Source organism: Vigna radiata, chromosome 8, assembly GCF_000741045.1.
Source record: "Vigna radiata var. radiata cultivar VC1973A chromosome 8, Vradiata_ver6, whole genome shotgun sequence".
Taxonomy (NCBI): Eukaryota; Viridiplantae; Streptophyta; class Magnoliopsida; order Fabales; family Fabaceae; genus Vigna; species Vigna radiata.
The window spans coordinates 12,325,421-12,351,025 of NC_028358.1; the positions used below are offsets into that span (position 1 = coordinate 12,325,421).

The 25,605-nt window shown below is 32.9% G+C and overlaps 1 protein-coding gene across 1 annotated transcript; it reads left to right on the top strand.

Annotated features, from left to right (window-relative positions):
- The first annotated feature begins 13,210 nt into the window (after positions 1-13,210).
- LOC106771301 (glycinol 4-dimethylallyltransferase) lies at positions 13,211-18,126 on the top strand. The gene is given in 14 exon segments (XM_022784983.1): positions 13,211-13,343; positions 13,435-13,485; positions 14,607-14,884; positions 14,982-15,065; positions 15,167-15,241; positions 15,835-15,874; positions 15,877-15,917; positions 16,008-16,097; positions 16,191-16,292; positions 16,577-16,672; positions 16,768-16,839; positions 16,921-17,019; positions 17,635-17,739; positions 17,857-18,126. Coding segments are annotated over 14 exon segments (1,227 nt in total). The 5' UTR covers positions 13,211-13,291; the 3' UTR covers positions 17,899-18,126.
- Positions 18,127-25,605: the final 7,479 nt, after the last annotated feature.

Below are 25,605 nucleotides of genomic sequence, written 5' to 3' on the forward strand. Positions count from 1 at the left end.
TGGATGTTGCTTTATGCATTAATGCCAACGTCCCTCACTAAATCACTTAAACCTGATCCCTCGGTAAATAAGTTTGTCCCTAATTACCAGTTCATACAATTCCTAGCATTTCTGGTAAAAAGATGTGAAGATCAAGAGGTTAAGACGAATAAGACTCAAACCCTCATCCCTGAGCAATATAACCCTTAGGAGTAATTCAACAAGGACCTGAATTGAAAGGAACCTCTCGGCACTCATGCAACTCACAGATCATGCTATTGTATAAGCAAGAATAAAAACAGATGAATTACTCTAACAATTAATGAAAAAGCATATGAAATTAAGTATCAATTCAAATACATGAGAGTTTACAAGGTTACATCATTCCCCAACAACAAATGGAAATTAGTTCCCCATAGACATGGGGGAACTCTATGAATAATGGAAGAAAAGAAGGATGTTGTAAGATCAAGAGTAAGCTAAGAATGTATTGCTATGCTCTCTTCTACCAGGGATGCAAAACCTAGAGTCTCAGAGTCCTTTAAACAATGCCAGAGGCGTCCCAGAGTGTGGCCCCGTCCAAAAGAATAAAAAACAGAGCAGAAACAGGGTCGGATCCACTAAAATCGTCGCCTAGGTGTCTAAGGAGGTCGCTTGGGCGAGAATTGGAGCTCATGTAACGCTCGGGCACTCATTTGGACGCCCAAGCTTCGAGCTCCGTCGCCCGGGCGACCAAATCCACCGCCTGGGCGACCAACGTTGATTTTCTAGCGCTTTTGTTGACTTTTTCTGCTTGACTAGTTGACTTTTCTTGTTGACTGGTTGACTTTCTGGTTGATTGGTTGACTTTTCTGCATTCAACTTTGACTTTTCAGCACTGCAACTGTTTGACACTTTAATTCTTCCTTCAATCCATTCCAATTGCCTACAAAATCAAGGGAATTAGTCAAAAAACCATTAAGTTCCACCTCAACTCTCCTATTCACACATTTTATTAAAAACACATGAGTCCAAGCAAGTTTCTAAGTGAAAAATGGTGCTTTAGTATCAAAATCACATAACAAATAACAGTGTTTTAAACCGTTATCACAACCCCAAACTTAGAACTTTGCTTGTCTTCAAGCAAACAAAATGTAACTCAGCTTTTCAAATTTGATCTGGAGCGACATGATCTCATCCTTCAGGCCAAGCAGTCTTGATCTTTGGCACAAGCTAGTTTGTCTTATGCTTCGGCCCGGACTGGTCAATCTCAACCTTGACCTTGGCCAGCATGTTTTGACATTCAAGAAAACATAAGAAAAACACTAGAGGGAGGGGGTGAACAGTTTTTTTGAAAAGGTTAACAATCAATAATACATTCAGAAGATAATGTTTTAAAAGGCTTTGTAAAAGCTCTTAAGGAAAAAAAAAAGATAAAGCATATTTTTTTATATTGGTTTACTCAACCTAAGCTACGTCAAGTTCTCCCTTAAGAACTCTTAAGGAGTTCCAGTAATATTTTGCAAGATTACACGAGTTTTACCTCTTTAGGTTTACAACAAGTATTCTCACCACTCCTGGTTCACCTAGTCAACATGACTAGCCCAAGTTTAACCACTCATAGTTTACAAAAAGTATTTTTACCACTCTTGGTTTCATGTATTTTAACCATTTCTGGTCTCAAACCTAGACAAGTGTTTTAATTCTCTTCAAAGTTTACAACACAAACAGTGTTAAGAGTAAAGGTATAAATGATAACTCTGAAATAGAAGATATAATCAATATAAGGAATATGTTTTGATCTAGCTACTTCAAAAGCCAAAAAATATTTGAGGTTTCCCAGTTGTTTCATCTCAAATTCAGATGCAGGGTATTGTTGTAAACTATAAATCTCATCTTGATTATTTCCTGTAACAATCATGTCACCTACATATATAATCAAAGTTGTAATTTGTCCTTTTCCTCTCTTCAAAAATAAGCTGTGATCAGAGTTACTTGTTCTATAGCCAAAAGCCTTCATAGAGTTGGTAAACCTTCCAAACCATGCTCATGGGGATTGTTTTAATCCATATAGAACATTCTTTAATTTGCAAACCTTCATTCCAATTGAATCTATCATGCTTGGTGGAGAATCCATATAAATTTCTTCTAAAATTTCTCCATGTAGGAAAACATTTTTCACATCAAAGTATAGAAGAGGCCAGTCTTGATTTGCTGTTAGCAAAAAAATTATTCTCACAGTGTTGAGCTTGGCTACCAGTGCGAACGTTTCTTGGTAATCTACACCATGAGATTGAGTGTAACCTTTAGCCACAAGTCGTGCTTTATAACTCTCAATAGTTCCATCAGCTTTATGCTTAATTGTAAATATCCATTTGTAGCCCACAATTTTTTTCCCTCTTGGTAAGGACACAAGATCCCAAGTGTTGTTTCTTTCTACAACAACCATCTTATCAACCATTGCTTTGGTCCATCTAGGATCTGCCAAAGCTTCCTGTATATTACTAGGAATAAAAATTGAAGATAATTAAGATACAAATGATGGATATGACTAGGACTGTGAGATGCCACATATTTACTAATAAGATATTTAACTTTGGCTTGGAGGTGTGATTCATATTTAGTTAGAGGATGACCACGGTTAGAACGGGGTGGAAGATTATATTGAACAATAGTAAACTTATTGTTTGTTGGTGCTGGTGGTTGATAACGGTTTAAAACACCGTTATTTGTTATGTGATTTTGATAGTAAGAACACCCTTTTTCACTTAGAAACTTGCTTGGACTTATATGTTTTCAATAAAATGTGTGAATAAAAGAGTTGAGGTTGATTTCAATGGTTTTCTAACAAATTCCCCTTCTTTTGACAGAGATTGAATTAACACTAGAAGAAGAAGTAAAAAGACAAGAAGACGAAGCTCAGAAGGGGTCAAAAAGGCACCAAAAGGAGGGAAAATGTGAAGCCCGAGCGACCAGGAGTGCAAAGCAAGCGTCCAGAATCGACGCTCGTTGCTCAGGCGGTGGCCCTCGATGGCCGGGCGACAGACCTGCGAAGCTTGGGTGTCCAAATCTGACGCCCATGCCTTCCATGAGCCTCAATTCTCACCCAGGTGAGCTCCCTCGATGCTTGGGCGAGATTTCACTTGGATCGGACCCTGTTTCTGCTCTGTTTTGATTCTTTTGGACCGGGCCGCACTCTGGGACGCGTGTGACACTATTTAAAAGACCCTGGTGTTGAGATTGTTGACAACACAAACTCTATATCAAACTAGTTTTTGATGATGACAACACAATGCTTAATAACAGTACACATGTTGATGCATTACATGTTCGTATTCTAAATTAACTGTCATATCTGCTGAACATGTTTTGATGTACTCTGATGTATGTTCCTATGATTGATTGTGTGATATATTTATGGAACATTCTTGTATGAATATGTGGAATATGAACTGATTGATTGAAAACATTTTATTTCACATTTCTGGATGTAAAAGATCACAAGCACCTTTATGAACTTATATTCGTTGTGACAAAGTTCTAGTCCAGTCAAATACACCTATAATGGATTCGACTATGCTAAAATCTTTGTACAGATTTTGAGTTGAAAAGAATTTCAAAGTGTTTTTACATGCGTCAGTCGACATCGTATATTGCATATTCGACTGTGTTATTGATTAGTTTGGAATTCTGTTATGCTTACACGCTCCAACGACTATATTTTTCAAAAGTTAGTTAAGCATTGATGACTTGATCAACTGTAATAAAAGTGTGTTGATTTTCGTTGACTGAGAGTCTATCTGTTGACTATTTGTTATAATTGTTTTAATACAGTCGACTGAATTAGAGGTTATTCGACTAAGAAGCAATCTATTTAATAGAAAACTATAAATAGACAGAACACGAGTTGTTTTGTGACATTTGATAATCTTACATTTTCATTTTCTTGTTTCAGATTGAATTCTCTGTTTTAACAGCTCCAAGAATTCTCCAAGAAGACGGTGGTGATCTTTCTTGAGAGAGATTCAAAGGGAGAAGTCAATTGTGCTGACTGCTTGGTCATAATCTGCACGAGGAAGGTGCTTCTTGATTGATCATTAAAGGCTTGGCATCCTGTGAAGACTGCTGTGTTGATTGAAGGCTTGGCAACCTGTGAAGTCTGCTGTGATAGGCTTGGTATCCTGTGAAGAGTGTTGGTTACACGTTGAGGATTGTTCGACGTGGGTTCAGATTGCAGAAGAGGGGATTCTTGCTGCAATTCTGGTTTTGTTGTGCAGCTACATTTTGGTTTTGGGTTATAAAGGAGATTTATATTTTTGCGTGGTGCTTCTATAAATTCCTTGTTGTGAAAACCGCAACCATTATAGTGCATTTGCTTCTTGGGTTGGGAGGACACTAGATGTAGGCATTGTTGGCCGAACCAGTATAAAAGCCAGTGTTTGATTTTCTCTATCCCAACACTCTTTATTTCCTGTTGACTCTATCTGTTTAGCAGTCAACTGCATTTTTCTGCTGCATTGAACTTTCATTACTTGCATTTCAAGAAAGATCAAAAAGCTTTTCATTTGTGTATAAAGATTGCAGAAAGATTCACTACAAGAAAAACGCGAATTATATACGGATAATTATATACGGATTTTAATCCGTATGTAACAAGGATTTTACATACAGATTTTATATATGGATCCTGTACATACGGATAATCCGTATATAATGGGAGAAAAAATTTACATACGGAATTTCCGTATATAAAAGGCCGTATATAAGGTGAACAAAATATTTACACACTGATTTTATATACGGTGAAGGTAATTAATAATAAAATAATAAAACTTAATAATAATGTATTATTCTGATGAAGGCTGGGGTCATTTGTTTCCTCCCTCTCTGTCGACCAAAAAGATTGTCTCCTTCTCGAGCTCTAGGTTTTGGATCTTGCGAGCCCTACCTGGTTTCCCTCTCTGTCGACCAAAAAGATTGTTTCCCTAATTGTGTTTGTGCGTCGTTGGCGGAAGAATCTGGTTTAGCAAACACTGTCGTTCAGCCTCCGTGGTTCGCTAAGACCTTCATCTGGTAAGTAATCTAAGCTTCCTTCATTTTCGTAGTATCTATAATGTTACATTGACCAATTATTGTTCTCTATTCTTTGGAGGTTGGAAATCCCCATTTTTGAAACCCTAGGTTGGTTTCTTCCATAAGCTCGACCTCCAATTGCCTTCTGGACCTGGTAAGTATTAATTTGTGGTTTAACTTTTGCTGGTAAGCTATTGTGACTGAACCTGCTGCATACACTTCTTATCTTCATCCACTTGTTCAACTTTTACCTCTTCTTCATTTTTAAATAAGACATTGTGTTATGAATCAGGTTCACGTGAGTATTTTATTCTGTTTCCATATTAGAATGGTTTACGAGGTTGTGGGATTATTTGAGTTGGCCTTTGATTGCGTTAGGAATATAGGATACTTGCAGCTTTTCTTAAAATAAGTGAGGTGTTTCATTTCTTTAAGTGTTTTCTTTTCATGGGATATTTTTGCATTCTCAGCATAACATTGCATAACATATACGTCAATCTCTGTAGCTTGACAGGCTCTAGTAAAGTTGTGGTTTGTAACACTCATGTGCTTTACAATCCTAACAGGGGAGAAATTAAGCTTGGCCAGGTTTGCACTGCCTGCTTGACATGACATTTTCCATTTTTTATGAAGTCATTTATGCATCTCTGATACTGTAAATTCTTGTAATTGCCTTCCCCTTTATATTTAATTCAAGCAGGTTCGTGTGCTACTTGATAAGGCTAAAGCATGTTTTCTACTCTTGACTCTGAGTAGAAAACAAATTCTTTAGGTGTTAACTATACTGTGGTTAACTATATATATATATATATATATATTACAAACCATGGTTAACTATACTGTGGTCACATAGTATGTTATGATATAAAAGATTGAAATGGGGAGAGATATATAGGTGGTTGATTTAATTTCATGTGTCCTACTCGTTGCTGTATCTGTCCCTAAGTCCCCAAAAGTGAACACAAAAAAGCCAGAGACATTCCTCGAGTCTCTTTCATTGATTTCAAGTCCACATCACACATTTCAGCTAGCAGAAATGAAAACTGCTTTTAGTTTTACTCTCTATGTGAAATATGAGTACTACCTCATGGGAATTCCAAAAAACATGTACACTCATTAAAAGCTTTTAACTAGGCATTAGTTTTCGTATACCAACAAAACTGTAGGGAATCCATTCCCGGTTTTTCACACACATCAAGAAATTACACATAGCAGGACCTCTCTAGTTTTATTGCATATGCATTTTTTTTTAATTTCTTACTCTATACCCAATTTTCCAATTTCAATTCAAATTCAATTTTCTAATGTTACTCTCACAGTACAAATGCCACACGGGTCTCAAAAATCTGACCTGAGAAGGGAAAAATTCAAAATCATCAACTGATATGTATATTAGATTATGAGAAACATGAATTGAAGCAAAACTTCGATAGGCCGTATATTAGCTAATTCTAGAATATAATAAAGCAAAGAAAAACAAAAGGTGAAATCAATATATGAGAATAGTCACATAGATAAAGATAAAGATAAACAAAAAATAAAAATAAAAATTAATTATAAATGGTTTTAACTACTACGCATTTGGTGTGAAGCAATAAGTCAAACTATATGGATTAAATGGCTTGTACTGAAGCATATGGATAAATTCTCTTGGGCAGGAAAAATGGTCTGAATTGATTAAACTGGTGAACCTTACTTGATATGGTATTATGCGCATTTTAAAGCCTTAAAGCACTCTATTTACATTTTAAAGAGGAAAAAAGAGTGTCTGAATCGATTTGCTAGGGGATACTTGTTATTCTCAATTTAGACATATATTATTACCCAATCCTAAGTAAGAATAAACTTATCCTTTAAAACAATGCCAATTAATAATCATTTTCCACTCCCGAAAGACGTGGAAATCTGGCTTAAGCAATCAAAAGCAAAATTGATGCCACTTTCAAGACAAAGAACGGATGGTGCTGAGTTTATGAAGTTTTCAGTCTCTTCTGAAGATGAACTAACACTTTCCCATCCGTGTTTTCCGACAATTTGAAGTCCCTCAAGTTCCACTGCCACTTCTTTCATGGTAGGTCTTTCCTCTCCTTTCACCTTTAAACATCGATTTGCAATATTGGCAACTTCTTTCAGTTGCTCAACATCTGCATCATGCAATATTTGGTTGTCCACAATGTTAAGTAATTGACCTGTTTTCATTGAAGAAACAAATTGGAATCATCCACAAAGACATTAAGGTGGATTATATTTTACTGATATTCATGTTATCTTGGTTCTTATCTGGTGACTGATGTTCAAGTTGTAATTAATTTCAGGGGGCCAGTATTCTGGTTGATAATAAAGGGTGCATAAAACTTGCAGACTTTGGGGCATCTAAACAGGTCGTTGAGCTGGTAATCTCAGTCTTATGTATTGCTCTACTATTATTTATATTGCTTTACTTTTGTGAGGCTTCTTCTGTTTGAATATTTGTTTAAGAAGTATTTTTTCTTGGATTGTTATTTTAGAATTATGATTCTCGATTTTGATTTAATGAACTGAACTTGTAAACTTTGTAATCAAAGTTCTGTTTTAGAATCCTAATAGCCGAAAGTCCAAGGCAGAAAGCACCCAATACGCACTAGGGATTTTTAATTCCTCAAGGCAAGAGGTAACAAAAAAAATACACACCCTGCTCAATGAGTTAACAATACAAAAAGAAAACAAAAAAATTATTTAACTAACACATCCAATATAATAGCATCACAATAGATGCAAAAGAGTATGAAGTTCAACTAACAGAGCTCTAAGACTCCTGATGATAAGGGTCCAGGGTCTGGAGACTAACAACTAGTTATTGTTTTAGCATCCTAAATATTTTACCCCCTTTATCAAGTTAGACAACTGATATTCACATGTTTTTATCATTGTAATCCCATGAACCATTCTAGTGTTGCCTCAATGTCTTAGGTAGATTTTTTTGGTGTCTTTAACTTCAATTAAGAGAATTAAAACTCCTATATTATTTTATTCTATAAACTTCTCACTTTTTAGCCACCAAAAGTTTATTACTCATAACAAAGTATTGTACTGTAAGTTATGGCAGTATCCTTCAGTGGCAAACAAGTTTAATTGATTTTTTAGTTTATCATTTTTGAAACAGATTCACTTTCTTCTTCATTATTAAAAGGTTGTTTAATATAACGTGATAAATTAGAATAAAAATAATATTAAAACTATAAGTTAATATTTATTTATTTTTAAAATGTTATATCGTTTATTTACTACTAATACATTTATATTATGTATAACATTGTATATAAATATATACTATATTAATTAGTGTCCTGAAGATGATATTGTACTTTTGGTAGTTGTATTATTAGAAATTGTTTGTGCTGATGCTAGTTGTTTTATGGTTAATTTTGAAACTAAAGTGGAAGAATTTTACCATTTGTCTGCATACAACTTTTATGCTATGCAGGTAAACTGTGACACATTTGTCAGCAGTCAAATTAGTATTGGAATTGATGAAAATATTTCATATGATGAATTTTCTGTTCATTTGAAAGAATTCCCACCCACTTGTTTGTGTGCTTCTCTTTTTTCTGTTTACTTTTGGTAACTGAGTCTACATTTTCACTTGTTATGGATGTGTACATATTGTAGGAACTTTGGCAGGAAAATTTCAGTGCCTCAGCCAGTCATATACAATTCAAGAACTCATCATAGATGTTTAAGATATATAGATGGAATTCGATGTATCAGCTGTGGTTAATCTGAAATTGTATAATATTGGTCTTAATAAATTGTATATCACAATTCATAGAATGCACATGCACCAAGTTGGTGTTACTTTCACATTGTTCTACCTTTACTTAAATATGAGTTAGATTGTCAAACTATTAGGGATTAAATTAATGACTAATGTTTGTGAGTTAAGACTTAAATATATATGTATCATGGGTAGGTCTGTTGTGATTTGATGATTATTTTAATATGTTAATTGTGTGATTAAACATGGGCAAGTAAGTTATTCATGTATCTATTTAAAAAAATTATATATAATTTATATACGGATTTTCCGTATATAAATTATATACGGATTTTCCGTATATAACTCTAGCTACAACCATTTTATATACGGATTTTTGACCGTATGTAATCCGTATATAATCACGTTTTATATACGGATTTTCAACGTTATATACGGATTTGGACCGTATGTAATTGCCATTTTTCTTGTAGTGATTTTCTTTTTGAACAAACACCAATTCACCCCCCTCCCCCCCCCCCCCTCCCCCCTCTTGGTGTAAAACGAAGCCTACCTGTTTCTCAACACCTAGGGCTCTAGGTTTTGCATCCCTGGTAGAGAAGAGCATAACAATACACTTTTAGCCAATTCTTAGTCTTCCATTTCTTTTTTTCTTCCATTGTTCATGGAGTTCCCCCATGTCTATTGGGAACTAATTTCTATTTATTGTTGGGGAATGATGTAACCTTGTAAACTCTCATGTATTTGAATTGATTCTTTATTTCATATGTTTTTTCATTAATTGTTAGAGTAATTCATTTGTTCTTATTGTTTGCTTATACAATAGCATGATTTATGAGTTGCATGAGTGCCGACAGGTTCCTTTCAATTCAGGTCCTTGTTGAATTACTCCTCAGGGTTATATTGCTTAGGAATGAGGGTATGAGTCTTAGTCATCTTAACCTCTTGATCTTCACATCTTTTTACCAGGAATGCTAGGAATTGTATGAACTGTTAATTAGGGACATGCTTATTTACCGAGGGATCAAGTTTAAGTGTTTTAGTTTGGGACGTTAGCATTAATGAATAAAGAAGAATTCTTATATACATGAGAGGGAACTTGGTGAAGTCTAACCCTAACAACATATCCATCTCATATTAATCAACCTCCGTTCATCTCTATGCTCTTTTGCCACTGATCAAATTTATTTTTCTTTATTTTATTATTCTTGCAAGAGTCTTCTGGGATACGATACTTGGTCTTACTATTTTATATTACTTGTGCGACTCGGTATACTTACCGATTTGCCCCGACAATGGTCTCACGCAAACAAGAATTAATTTCATTAGTATTATCAAAGGTAGAATCAAGAGAAACAATTTCAAGATTAGTTTCATTTACATTAGTATTATCAAAAATAGGATCAGAAGGTGCCTCTAAAGAAGATTCAGTCAATTGGTTATCATCAGAAGACACTATATTATCCAAAGAAGAAGTGTCCATATTTAGGATTGGCTCGCTTCCTGCAAAATGATCCTCACACAATAATTTATCTTCACAATATAAAATTTATATCTTAGATATCAAACATACTAATATCATGATTATGCACTTCACTTTCATTGTCTCCCTGAAGTGTAGAATAAACATAAAAAAATTTATGCTTATTAAATGTCACATCTATAGAGATATAAAATTTCTTTGATGGTGGATGGTAAGCACGATAACCTTTTTAAGTTTATCCATACCCAACAAAAACACATTTGATAGTTTGTTCTTCAAGCTTTGTACGTTGATGTGGGTGTAAGGGAACATATATAATGCATCCAACAACATGAAGGGGTAAATAAACTAGGGAAGGAAGGATACAATGATCAGACAACACATCATCTAAAGGCCTTCAAAAGTTAAGCACACTAGAAGGGATTCGATTAATTAAATAAACTGAAAAGCTCACAACCCCACCCCATAAATGAGATGGGACATTGCTATCTATTAAAAGTGATATTGTCACCTCTAATATATGTCTATTTTTCCTCTCAACCAATCCATTTTGTACTGGTGAATAAGGATATGTAGTTTGATGCAAGATGCCTTTAGAGTTCATGAACTCTATTAATTCAGTCTTAAAATATTCCCCTCCATTATCTGAAGGAATGAGCTTAATAAATGTGTTAAATTGTGTAACAATCATATGATGGAAGGAACGAACCACATCACATACATCAATTTTATGTTTAAGAAAAAACACTCAGATTACCCTAGTATAATCATCAACAAAACTAATAAACCATTTTTTTCATTATGTGTAGATTGTGGAGCAAAACCCAAAACATAGTTTGAATTAATGAAAAAGGAAGACCAATTTTTTTATTGCTTAAAGGACACACATCACAATGAGTTTTTGCCATAACACAATCACATAGAAAAACAAAAATATTGCATTTATGAAATAATGATGAAAATAATTTTTTTAATTAACCAAAAGAGGGATGTCCTAACCGTTTAGGCCATAACGAAATTTCCTATTTGTTTTTATCTTCATTCACAAGAGAAGCCAACACTCCTTTATGGGTTTGTTGTGAGACATTTTCAAGATAATATAATCCTTTACTCTCTCTACCACTAGCAATCTCCTCCTTGGAATGAATGTTCTGAAAATGACAATGGGTTGGGTAAAACAAGACAATACAAGAATGTGATTTGATTAACTTGTTGACGGAGATAAAATAACAGTTTAATGTAGGAATAAATAAAACATCAGGAATCGATAAGGAGGGGGAGAGGGATATAATACCTAAACCTTCAATAATAGATGAGACACATTGACATTAATTATAACAGTTTTAGAAAAATTAGAGGAAAAATTAATAAATATATGAGAATCACAAGTCATATAATCAGTAGCACCTGGATCAATTATCTAATCACTATCCTCAATAACAACAAAAAGATTAAGGGCAAAGTGAGATATATCTGACTTGGTCACAAATCCAGCAGCAATAGAAACATAACTCTTGGAAGCCGCGGAAGGAGGCATCAGAAATATTCAATGAAAAAAAGAAACACTAATTATTATATTAGAGAAGATACCAATGTTTGGCTCTTGACAACTTTGACACTAATCTTAATTAACATTTCATTTCAATGGTTTATTATGCCTAAATAAAGAACAATATAAAACTTTACTCCAATTGTCTAGTTTGATTTTTACTTCAATGTTTCTCTCCGATGCGCCTCCCACATCTATGTACCCCGATCACATCCATTTAACCAAATCTCTTAATACAATCTTTTCAACAAAGCATCTCCACATTTGTGAGCGTAAGCACACATCATATATTTCAAAGTCATTCTAACGAGGACACTTCATATAAATAAATTCTTAAAATCCTAAGGTACATTTACATGATGCATTAATAATTAAATTACAATTAATTATAACTAATTAAAACACTTGTATCGTATACAACAAAATCTTATTTGGCCTTTAGGATGCTGATAAGCCTTAAAACACATATAACAATTCTTACAGGGCTTAAATCCACTAAGATAACACAATAAAATAACTAGTTTTAAGACTTAGCCTAACAATATACAATGTCATTATGATTGTCTATTTATCATATAACATAATAAAAATTTAATACTGTTTACCATGATATTATATTGATGTTTAAATCATTCTCACATTTTCACAATGTCAATCTATTTACAATCTTATAAAATTAATTCATGAAACATTCCTCACTCTCTGTCTTATCATGAATGACCTTATTTTACCCTTTAAGATGCAAATCACTAATTTAAGAGTTATTTTCGAAATTTCTCGCCTATTATTGTTCCTAATATTTCTCTGAAGCGGACCAAATATAATCATGAGTAACCTAAGGTTAATATTTTAAAGTCCAGTACAAACAAATAATTTCAAACAAGGTAAATAAATAATTACTTTATATAATTTTTTATTTTAAGAAAAAAGAATATCACAATAGAGGTAAATCTAAGTATATTTAGATATATAGCTGGATAATGTTACTTAAAATATGTGAAAGAAATAATCAATTAATAATTAAATGATTAGAAAACATTATTTCAATTTTATTTTTTCTTTTCTATTTTGGAACCTTATATAATATGTTATGAACTCTTTTAGCTTTAAATATACATTATTAAAATCCATTTAATTCACAAAGTCTTCCCAAACCTTTTAAACCCTTATGTTGTAAATTTATTAAAATCTAAACTACGAAATCCTGTTATAAAAGTCTTTTAAATCTTTCTTACGCGAGACTGTTCTGTTTGATTTTATTATTTCGCAATTGTTTGCCAGCAAAATGTTGACTATGTGCATCGTGATAATTTTCTATGTATCAATCATATTTTATATATATCCTTAAGAAAAATCAAATTTCATGGAGTGTTTTTGCCTATAAAATCTGGCATTCCTGTATTCTCTTCTGCAGGGGCATCTCTACGTTCTTATCTGTTCTATAGAGTTTTGTGTTACTCTGTGTTGAGTTTCCATGGCTAGGGCACATCTTATATCTTCTCCTAACGTCTCTTCACTCACAACTGGTACTTATACTCATTCTCTTCTATTTTCGTTCATTTTTCACTGCAAAGTTATTTTCTGAATGATACGTGGAAGCATGCATGGTAATTGCAGGTACATATCTTTCTGGCAGGAAACTCTCCTTCAACAGTATTTACTATGAAAGTATGTCTCATCACTTATACCCTATTCCTTCAACTAACCTTTATTATGGTTAATTATTTTATTACCTTTCTCATGATTATTTTATTATGGATGAAATGTGTTATAATATTTTAAAAAATGTACATGTCGATGGAAACTTAAACTTTACAATAGTCTTCAATTTGATGTAATAGTGAACTTATTTATATTTGATGATAACTAGATTTCTCACATAATCTCTATTTACTATATCCTTCTTACAAACACCTATTATTTTTAACTATTTTGATATTAGAATTAAATAGTACAGTACTGATTATTCATTAATTCATTTATTTTATTGTAAAATATATGTCTAGAAACAACAATAATTAAAATTGATCATTATATATATATATATATATATATGCTGGTAAATTTAATGTAATTCGCAATATTTTAAGAGTGGAAAATTTTAAAAATAAACTATTATATATCGGTATACTTTACTTTTAAATTTATTTATAAAATATATTCAAATAATAACAAGGTATAAATATGTTGCTATATTTAAAATAATGCAAAAATAATTATTCATTTAAATTATGAAAGTAAAAATAATATAAAAAAGTATATAGGAATTTGTGGTCTTTAACTTTTTTTCTTTTAAACTTTCCACGATAAAAAATCGTTCACTTTTTTTAATATATATAATGTCCTTTTTTGTTAATAGTTAAATAAATATTTTCAAATTTTCGAAAGGCATATGTGGATATTTTTTTTAACAAATACTTAGGAGAAGAAAATAAAATTAAAGGTGGAATAAAGTTTCGCACAATTTTTATATAAATTAAACATTAGTTTTTGAAAATAAAATATGTTTTTTTCATGTTTTTATAAATATTATACATCGTCAATACATTTTTCTATTTGTAAAGTGACTACTGAATTCGACTCTCTTTTAAAACCAAAATTTTCATATTAATTTTTTTAAGGATTTATCCAAAAACAAAGAGACTATTTCTACAACGACTTATTTTTTCTACAACGACTTATTTCAATTTTAAAATTATTTATTGTCTTAATATGCATCATCTTGTCATGAGTTTAAATATATATCTTTTTGTTGTGCATGCTACAACTTTGAACACTTGGTACATCAGGTTCTGGTGGCTCAAAAGCTTCTAAGCACAATATAAAAGCTCAAATACAATATAATCCTTTGAGGTTTCAACTATCATCTTTTAATCACCATTACAAAAACACTGAAAGAGGAGCAACATATGAAGAAAACAATAAAAGTTATGTTGTGAAAGCCGTCACTGTGCCATCTTCTGAGTCAGAATCTGAAGCTTCCAACTCCAATAACAATGTCGACTCTGTCAAAAATTTCATGGCCGTTTTGTACCAATTTATTTACCCTTACGCAATGTATGGTCGAGTAAGTAAATACTGTTCCATCACTCTCATAATTAATATTCAAAGTTATGTCGTTCCTTTGTATTAAATTCTGTTTTAAATTAACCTGTATTTCATAGTCATCAGCGGCAATTTCTGCGTCTCTCGTTGCAGTAGAAAGACTATCAGATATATCTCCGTTGTTTTTTATTGGTTTGTTACAGGTCACACTCCAAACATATATTGTTTTTTTAAAGACAATTGAAAATTACCGTTTGACTTCAATAAAAGTCATTCTTTTGAGTTGTTTTTTCTAATGTTTCAGGCTTTGATACCTCACTTGTTTATGGATATTTTCGTTAATGGCGTGAATCAAGTGTTTGATTTTGAAATAGATAAGGTATGAAACTTACTTTGAATACAAATAATTGATTTCTTTATTTGTTTCTTTTACATACCGTTTGTATATATTACATTAAAACATATAATTAAAAATTGTTGTTTATAAAACATATAATATTCAGAAACATATATAAAGACAAAGTTTACACAAGAACGTGTCTGGTACAACAATTTATATAATTTTCACTTTCAAACTCCTTTCCGTATAATTGAAGTTTACTGACGTTCTCCCGCGTTTTTTTAATGGGAGCATCACCAAACCCTCCCAAAAATTGACCAAACACCTACCCATTTTTCTTATTTTAATTAATTCAGTTTATGGACATAATAAAGTAATTTTACATGTGATTTATATATTACCGAAATAATTAAAATAATTGAAAATATAGTTCAATTTTTGGAACTGTTTATTTATTGTACTTAACCTTGAAAAAATAATTAACGAGTTCCTTTATATTTTCTGGTAAAAATTAATCCCTTTATAATTTTGAACCTACAGTTACTATATCCTTTGATAAGATGATGAAAGGATGTAACTTTTTATAGTTAATAAAACTTTTGAATGTTTCTAAGATCTATGTTCTATTGCAGATAAACAAACCATATCTTCCATTGGCTGCTGGGAAAATATCTTCAGAAATTCTGCAATTATTGTTGCCTTATCTGCAATTTTGGTACCATATAGATCCATCAATTTTTAGAATAAAAGATTTTAAGATTAGGTTCATAGAAAAAGGAGAGTTACGGTTTATTCTGTTTTACAGGGTTTAGGGCTTAACTTGAAGATAGGTTCTCCAGCATTGATTTGGACCTTTGTGTTGAGCACAACATTATGGACTTGCTATTCTGCGAATGTAAGTTCTTTCCAATGGCATTTAANCTGAGTATTATGTTTTAAGGTGTAAGTATTGGTGAACTGAGTATTCTTATATATATATATTTTGCAGTTGCCTTTCTTACGATGGAAGCAAAATCCGGTGCTGGCATCATTACTCATGTTTGTTACTTGGACATATATATTTCCAATTACATACTTCCTTCATATGCAGGTTCTGTCTTATCAGTAATCTTACCTTTTAAAGATCTTAGTTTTAAATAAGCATGTTACAACTTATGTAATAATAGCAAATCTTCATCCCAAGATTTTTGTGTTATTTTCATTTGATACACAATCAACCATTTGAATCCACCAATTAGAAATGGATTTAAAAGCATGGGTGGCCAAGTTGTAGAAATGATTAATATGTGTTGAGATAAGAATTAGATGTGCTATATTATATCACAACCCCTTTCGTGTGTTAATAAATTTCTAATTCATGTAACAAATATTCAGATGTTTGTGTTGAAGAGGCCACTTGCGTTTACAAGATCTCTGATTGTTACTATGCTGTTCATGAGTTTCTACTCTACTGGTTTAGCATTAGCCAAGGTATATATGTCTTTATTTTCTCGGAATATATGTATTAATTTTCCAACATCAAACTTTTGGTCCAATAATGTAAAACTTGTATCGGATATGTGTAGGATATACCTGATGTAGAAGGAGATATAAAACATGGCGTTGATACTTTCGCAGCACGTTTAGGCCAGAAAAATGTATGTTTCTTATATTCAATATTTTATTTTCGTTATCTCATCTTTGTATAACATTTGATTGATTCTAAAAATCTTTGATAGGTATTTTGGATTTGTGTTTTCCTATATGAAATGGCATTTGGAGTTGGCTTCTTAGCAGGAGCATCATCCTCATCTCCCTTCTGGATTAAATTTGTCACGGTAATATCTTTATTGTATGTATATAGGTTAGAATTTTAAGTATGCAGAATTTATCTTGTTTTTTTTACCTCAACACATGGAGTTTGATTTTGATAAACAATAGGCTGTTTTGTTTGAGTTAAAAAAAATTGATAAAAAGGATTAAAACCAGAGTTTTCTAAAGTTGAAGGACTAAATTGTATGTTAGTTTGAAAAAGGGACTAAAATCAAAATCGCTCCAAAGTATAGAGACTAAAACATATTTAACCCTAATATTAAATATGTTGGTTTTTGTTATGATAGGTACAGCTCAGTTTTTTCTTTTTGTCTTTTGTGACAAACTTTCTCACTAATACTAATCAAATTTAACTGTTAATTAATAAGTATTCTATTTGTTTTTCACATAATTTTTACAATCTCTAAACTTCTATAATTGCGATAGGAATTGCTACATCGAACAAGTGACATATCTGTATTTAGATAAAAAAAATTTCTCTAGAAAAGTTGTCTTTACTGCGTAGATTAATCATTCCAACTTTTTAATCTCAATGTGAAGCATATATATCATTATGAATGAATATAAAGTTATTTAAACTTTTGAACAGTATTTAAAACTGAATCTGTGTTATGTTTTAGTGTGTTGGAAATGTTGTTCTTGGTTCAATTCTGTGGTACCAGACCAAATACGTAGACGTGAGAAATCCAGCTTCCACTAGATCCTTCTATTCATTGAACTGGAAGGTAATTCTTCTCTTATATAAACACTCTTTTACCATTTCAATAGTTCAATATCAAGTTTAAAATTTAAAGGAAACAGTTATCTAATAACGTACGGAACTGGTGTGTTTGTTTTTGCAGTTGTTGACGGGTGCATACGTTCTTCTTCCTTTAATTAAATAAAGGGTGTGACTACGTTTGCGACAAATGCAACAGAATGTGCTCGCTAGATTCATTGAGTTTTGCATCATTAAGGTTATATTTGAGGAAATCAGTCCTTTGAGAATATGATATGAGTGCACTGAGTTTCTATATGATGTAAAGTGTTATTTATAAATATTCTTAATAAAAAATCACCTACCACAAGTCTTTCGTGTTATATTGCCCAAATATTTACTAGCATATAACAGCTTCATTCTTTTCCAGTCAAAGGAACAGTTTTTTATTTTTTTCAAGTTCAAAACAATTTAACTTCGTTATCTTATAATTTTTTTTGTTCTGTCAGTTAGATTCAAACAGTATAATATTATCGCTCGTGGATTCAAATTTATTAAACTATCATAAAATTTAAGGAAAATGATATTTCAACACTATTTTTTTGACACCATTTTGACATGTGTGCACTGCACACGTGTCAAAATGTGGTTGGACGATTTCAAATTAAAAAAAAAAACTAAGGCAAGGACATATTTGGAAGAGAAAAACTAAAGTTTTTTTTAATTTGAAATTGTGCAACCACATTTTAACACGTGTGCAGTGTCAAAATAGTGCCAAAAAATTGGTGTTAAAATATCATTTTCCAAAATTTAATAAGCGTAAATGTAAACACCTATTTTCGTTTGATAATAATCATATATAATAAGAAAATAATAGAAAAAATAGAATAGAATTAACTTTAAAAAATTGAAAAAATAATAACGAATTTTTACATCTAAACTAATATATATACATATCAAATCTAGTTTAATAAAATTCAAATCTAAAATAAAAAATAATGAATTCATGCATAGCAATAACTGAGTTTTTCAAAAATAGTCACGAGCTAATACTATAGCATAAAGGATAATAAACTAACTTTAATGTAGAAAAATTATAGAAGGGAAAAATGTTTTTCAGTGAACCGCACAGATAATAACGAAAAATACACAATTTTTAGTCACTAATGAAAGCTCTGACTTGAAAAATAGGATCGTTGATATTGATAGAGAGGTTTGTGCAGGAAGGAACGGGAACTGCAAGGTTTTTTAATCAAACTTATTTCTTACTTGTAAAGGACAAACATAAAATAGGGTTTGTACCTCTGATAACGTAAATATTAACAATTTCTTTTTACATAAATATCATTATGCAATTTTTATGTTTCGCTAGAAAAAAATAAAACTCCATTTATGTCTCATATATAAAAAACAATTTATCAGCTTTTGTTCTGTTTCTCATGCTTGACAAAAACAAGAAAAACAAATACAAGATGAATATAAACACAATTTGAATACGCAAAAATTAAAACAAAACTGAATTTACAAATGAATGAAAAGCCTAAAGCAATAAATAACACACAATTGAACTAAACATCAACCAAATCCACGCACAATGGAGCAAAAAAGTTATTAACTCTTTGACAAGTGAACCAATTTGTTATAAGTAATAAAATGAAAGTAAAAGTATCGTTTTTCCAAGTCATTTGCACTTTTTTGTCTAATTATAACTGATAGAAAATAATATATTTGATTATAGTTTACCTTATTTAGTTTCTGCATAATTGATTCTGTCTTAAATAATTGATATATTCTTCCCTTAATTATGGTTATGTACATTCTATATATTGTACGCTAGTTACTATTTCAAGATCAATAAAACACATTTGTTACAATCCTTACATGGTATCAGTCTAATTTCGATCCTTCCTTACCCTTTCTTCTTTTCTTTTCTTCCCTATGGCTAACACTGATGGTGTTTTTTCCTTTAACACCATGATCCACATGTTAAACATACGCCTCACCTCAACCAATTTCATTCTCTGGCGTTGTCAGCTCCTTCCTCTTCTCAAAGGACATACCCTTTATGGTCATATTGATGGCTCAATCATAACTCCTCCTGCGAAATTGCCTGCTGCTGATGGATCTTTGACGGTTCCTAATCCAGCCTTTATTACGTGGAAACAACAAGATCAAAGACTTGTAAGTCTTCTTCAGGCCTCCCTTACTGAAGAGACTCTAGCGGAAGTACTGCACTGTGACACCGCACAACAGATCTGGACTCTTGAATCCCTCTACGGTGGTGACTCCAAGCAAAGAGAAATTGGGATCAGAGATCAACTGTTGCACCTTACAAAAGGCTCATCCACTGTTATGGAGTTTTCCAAAACATTTCGTGGCTTATGTGATCAACTCAGCCTTATGGGTAGACCAATGGATGATTTAGATAAATTACACTGGTTTTTACGGGGTTTAGGTCCCACTTTCACTAGCTTTGGTGCATCTCAATTAGCCATGCGACCACTGCCTGTTTTTCGTGATCTTCTTTCTGCTGCCGAGAGTTTTGAAATGTATTTACATGTCGTTGAATCTACTCCCTCTCAAGCTGATTTTCATACCACTACTCAACGTTCCTCTCAATCATCCAATACACGTTTTCAATCTAGATCGCGTTCTTTCTCAACTGGAAAAACAGGTCGTGGTTACCAATACTCAGGTCGTGGTGGTCGTGGTAGAGGACATTGTCTTATCCATTGCCAAATTTGTCGAAGGGAAGGTCATTATGCCACATCTTGCCATCAACGTTATGAAGGTGGCCCACCTCAATCTGCCAATCTTGCTGAATCATTTGCAAATTCTTGCACTCTATCAAATTCAAACCAGTCTGATTGGTACCTCGATACTGGAGCTTCAGCACACATGACAGCAAACTCATCTGATTTAGACTCAATTGAGCCTTATTCTGGTAATCACACAGTTACTGTTGGAAATGGTAATGCTCTCCCCATTTCCCATATTGGATCTCATCGTTTGACAAATAATTTAAACCTTCTTGATATTCTTGTTGTGCCTGGACTCCAAAAGAATCTCATTTCAATTAACAAACTTACACGTGACTTTCTTGTGGATGCTATCTTTACTGACACATATTTTCTGCTTCAGGAAAGGGGTACAAAGGAAATTCTAGCAAAAGGGAGGCGTGAGCACAACTTATATGTATTGGAGCATGGTCAAAATGCCTTTGTTTCTGTTTTAAATTCCAATAAGCTACGAGGATCATTTGAATTGTGGCATTATCGTTTGGGTCATGTTCACTTTGATACTATTTCCCATTTAAGAAAAAGAGGTCTTTTGTCTTTATCTTCTATTTTACCAACTCCTTCCATTTGTGGCTCTTATGAATTAGCTAAAAGCAAAAGACTACCTTATTCCCTAAATGAGAAACGCGCATCGCATGTGCTAGATTTAATTCATTGTGATTTATGGGGACCTGCTCCCATTTGTTCAAAATTTGGGTTTCGATATTATGTGATTTTCATTGATGACTATTCCAGATTCACTTGGTTATATCCAATGCGCCTGAAATCTGATTTTTATGATGTATTTGTCCAGTTCAAGAAATTTGTTGAAAATCAGTTTCATACTACTATAAAAACTTTCCAAAGTAATGGTGGCACCGAATTCAATAATAACAAAGTCAAGACCTTGCTAAATGAAGCTGGAATTCTTCATCTCATGTCTTGCCCTCATACACCAGCCCAAAATGGTAGAGCTGAACGAAAACATCGTCACATCACTGAAACGGGTCTTGCAATGCTTTTTCATTCACATCTCCCTGCTCATTATTGGCTACATGCTTTTTGTTGTGCTGTTTATGTCATAAATCGGTTACCGACCACTCTTCTAAATGATGTTTGTCCATTTGAGACCTTATATAATACTCCTCCTAATTATGCTCACTTTCATCCTTTTGGTTGTCGGGTTTATCCTTGTCTCCGTGACTATGCCACTAACAAATTGTCTCCTCGCAGTTCACCTTGTATTTTTCTTGGATACAGCAGCAACCATAAAGGATTTCAATGTTTGGATCCTTCAACCTCCCGATTATACGTAACAAGACATGCCAAGTTTGATGAACTTTATTTTCCGTGTTCAAAAACAGGAACTATATCTCCAATTTCCGGATTGGGTTTTTCTTCATTTGCTAAACCAGCCTCAACACCTGAAATTCCTGCTCCAGCTTCTGCACCAGCTTCTTCTTTGCCACTATCCAAGGAAATTGTGCACTCACCAACCACACCTTGTGGTCTATGTCCTGCTGAAGATACTCCTTCAACTTCTGTTTCCATGCCTCATACTCAACCACAAATACACCGTAGTGTCCAGTCTACTCATCCTATGGTCACACGCGCCAAATCAGGTATTTTTAGGCCTCGTCATTTTGCTGACATTACCACCTACCAACCATCTTCTCTGCTTTATGCTTTGCTCACCACTTTTACACCCAAAGGATTCAAATTCGCTGCCAAACATCCTGGTTGGTTGGATGCTATGCATAAAGAGCTCCTGGCCCTACACTCCAACAATACTTGGGATCTTGTCCCACGTCCATCCAACACCAACATTGTAGGATCCAAATGGGTGTTTCGCACCAAATATCTTTCAGATGGGTCAATTGACAAATTAAAAGCACGGTTGGTTGCACAAGGCTTCACTCAAACACCTGGTCTTGACTATGATCACACCTTCAGTCCTGTTGTTAAAGTTGTCACTGTTCGTGTCATTCTCACTCTAGTAGTAATGAATAATTGGCCTCTTCATCAATTGGATGTCAACAATGCATTCTTGAATGAGCACCTGACACATCCTGTCTATATGGAACAACCTCCTGGGTTCGTTGATCCTCGATACCCAAATCATGTTTGTCGACTTCGGAAAGCTCTTTATGGCCTCAAACAGGCCCCTCTTGCATGGTTTCAACAATTCAGCTCGTTTTTGCTCAGTCTTGGGTTCCTCGGAAGCAAGGCAAATCCATCTTTATTTGTCTACCACAACACTGCTGCCACTCTATATATACTTGTTTATGTTGATGACATAATTTTGACAGGGAATAATAATTCTTTACTACAAAAACTTTTGGCAAGGTTCAAAACTAAGTTTGCTATCAAGGATTTAGGCCATCTAAATTACTTTTTTGGTCTTGAGGTTCACTACACTACTGATGGTGTCTTTCTTAGCCAGACCAAATACGCTCAAGACATTTTATATCGGGCCCAAATGTTGGATGCAAAACCGACAGCCACACCTCTCCAACCTCATATTCAACTGACAACACAGGAGATCCATTCTCTGATCCCACTCAATATCGCTCTCTCGTTGGTGCACTCTAGTATCTCACTATAACTCGTCCTGACTTGTCCTACGCGGTAAATTTGGTTAGTCAATTTCTTCAAGCTCTAACAACTGATCACTTTCAAGCAGTTAAACGCATCCTTCGATATGTCAAGGGTACCATGTCCTATGGCCTATCCTTCACCCGTGGAGCTTCCCTTGCTGATTGAGCTCGCTGTATTGAGACTAGGCGATCTACCTATGGTTATTCCATCTTCTTAGGCGGTAATCTCGTCTCATGGAGTGCTAAGAAACAACCAACCGTAGCTCGATCAAGTTGTGAATCAGAATATAGAGCCATGACTAATGCAGCAGCTGAACTAATATGGCTTACTCATCTTCTACATGATCTGCATATTTCCCATCAAGCGCCAACTCTTCTTTGTGACAACAAGAGTGCTATATTCCTCTCCCAAAATCCGGTGGCTCACAAACGCGCTAAACATATTGATATTGATTATCACTTTGTTCGGGAGCTTGTTCTATCTCACAAACTCATCACTCAATTCATTCCTTCTGATCTCCAACTAGCAGACATATTCACTAAAAGTTTGCCTCGACCATTGTTCCAGTTCTTCAGAGCCAAGCTTTACGTTGGACCAAATCCCACACTTTGCTTGATGGGGGATGATAGGAAATAATATATTTGATTATAGTTTACCTTATTTAGTTTCTGCATAATTGATTCTGTCTTAAATAATTGATATATTCTTTCTTTAATTATGGTTATGTACATTCTATATATTGTACGCTGGTTATTCTTTCAAGATCAATAAAACACATTTGTTACAATCCTCACAATAACTTTGATAAATGACATGTTTTGATTCATAGTAAGAAAAATTCATTTTAAACAAAAAAATTATAAGAGTTATAATATGATTCACTACAAGCCTAATTAGGATTGGATTTCATGAACCAAAACAATGCAATAATCTATACAATATATCTCTATCTCCTTCAATCATTCAAATCCAAAGCATATTAGTCCTAATCCTTAGGAGCAAGTTAAATCTATATGTTAAAATACTAATTTGTTTGTCAAGTTAACATTCAATTCACATTAAGAGTAGATGTCTAGAATAACCAAATTATTGCACTTACTCCTAGATCAAAACCACTTGGTTATGCAGAGGAACATCATAGTTCTGTCCTCTTATATATCTCTTTGATGTTCCTAAACAATCTTCCTTAATTAGGATTTCTGGATCTGTGTTTCCATTTTTGAATCTTGGGGTTGCCAGCAGGACTATGATCTTCTCTTCTTTGGGTTTTAAATTTGTCTCGTTAATATACTTATCACACTTATACATTGTAATCACTTTATGGCAAAAGTTTAATTTTATTTAGGCAGTGTTATAATACATAACAAACGTCGTAGAATGTGTTAGTTGAATCTTAAACAAGTTACACAGACGAACGTTATCTTTCTATTTTTATTTTCTTATCTATACTTTCCATTCTTATTTCAGGTAATACTCATCTTAAATAAGTTACAGAGACTAAGTCAGCTTTATGTTTATTGGCTTCGATAGAAATTAATTGTTTGCTTGACAGTGGATTTTGAATTTTGAAAATGGAGGTCTGGTAAATTAACATCTAGGTCATTGAAATAGTAAATAGTAATCTATCCTATTAATTATTTTTTTAAAACAAAAGTCCATCTTGTATCTTATTTTAATTTTTAAAAAATAAAATAAAATGCAAGGTGCAGGTCTTGCTAGGTTGCTTTTAATTAAAACAAAAATAAAATAGAAAGGGTTGAGTTGTTCCTATGTGTCATATGCATATCATTTAATTTAAGTTCAATAAAAAAAATTAAATACGTGGCAGACACGTGTTGTTCTATATGTAAGCAAGTGGAAAGTCAACTGAGACAAAATTTAAGGTCATTGAAAATAAATAGAACTAATTTCATTCTTTTAGAAAATAAATAAACCAAATAGAACGGAAGTTTTAAACAGGACAAATTGCAACTTTTGGTTATAATGGAAGGATAAAAAAAGTTATAAAACTTTATGTAAAAATAACTACATTATATTATTTTTATTTTAAGAAAACAGAATATTAAAGTAGAGGAAAACCTAAATATATTTAATAGCCGGATAATGATACTTAAAAGTATGTGAAAGTTAAGATCAATTAATATTTAAATTTTAAAAAAAATTTGTTAATTTTCTTTTGTCTGTTTTTCTTTTCTGGAACCTTATATAATATCTTATTTTCTTTTAGCTTGGAATATACATTATAAAAAATCCATGTAATTGAGGCTTTTGTACGGAAATAGGCAGATTTCATTGCCAAATTACGAAAGTAGGCAAAAATGGGGGAATTTACGAAAATGGGGAAGTCGTCTGGGGGTATAACGACTTCATAAGAAGAAGTCGTGCCCCCCCTGCACGACTTCACACTGTTCACATGAACAGTAGTGAAGTCGTGCACCCCTAAAACGATTTCTGGACTCTGTAATCGATTACCAGGAGCTGTAATCGATTACAGCTTGTTAAAATCGTGGCCCCCCTGC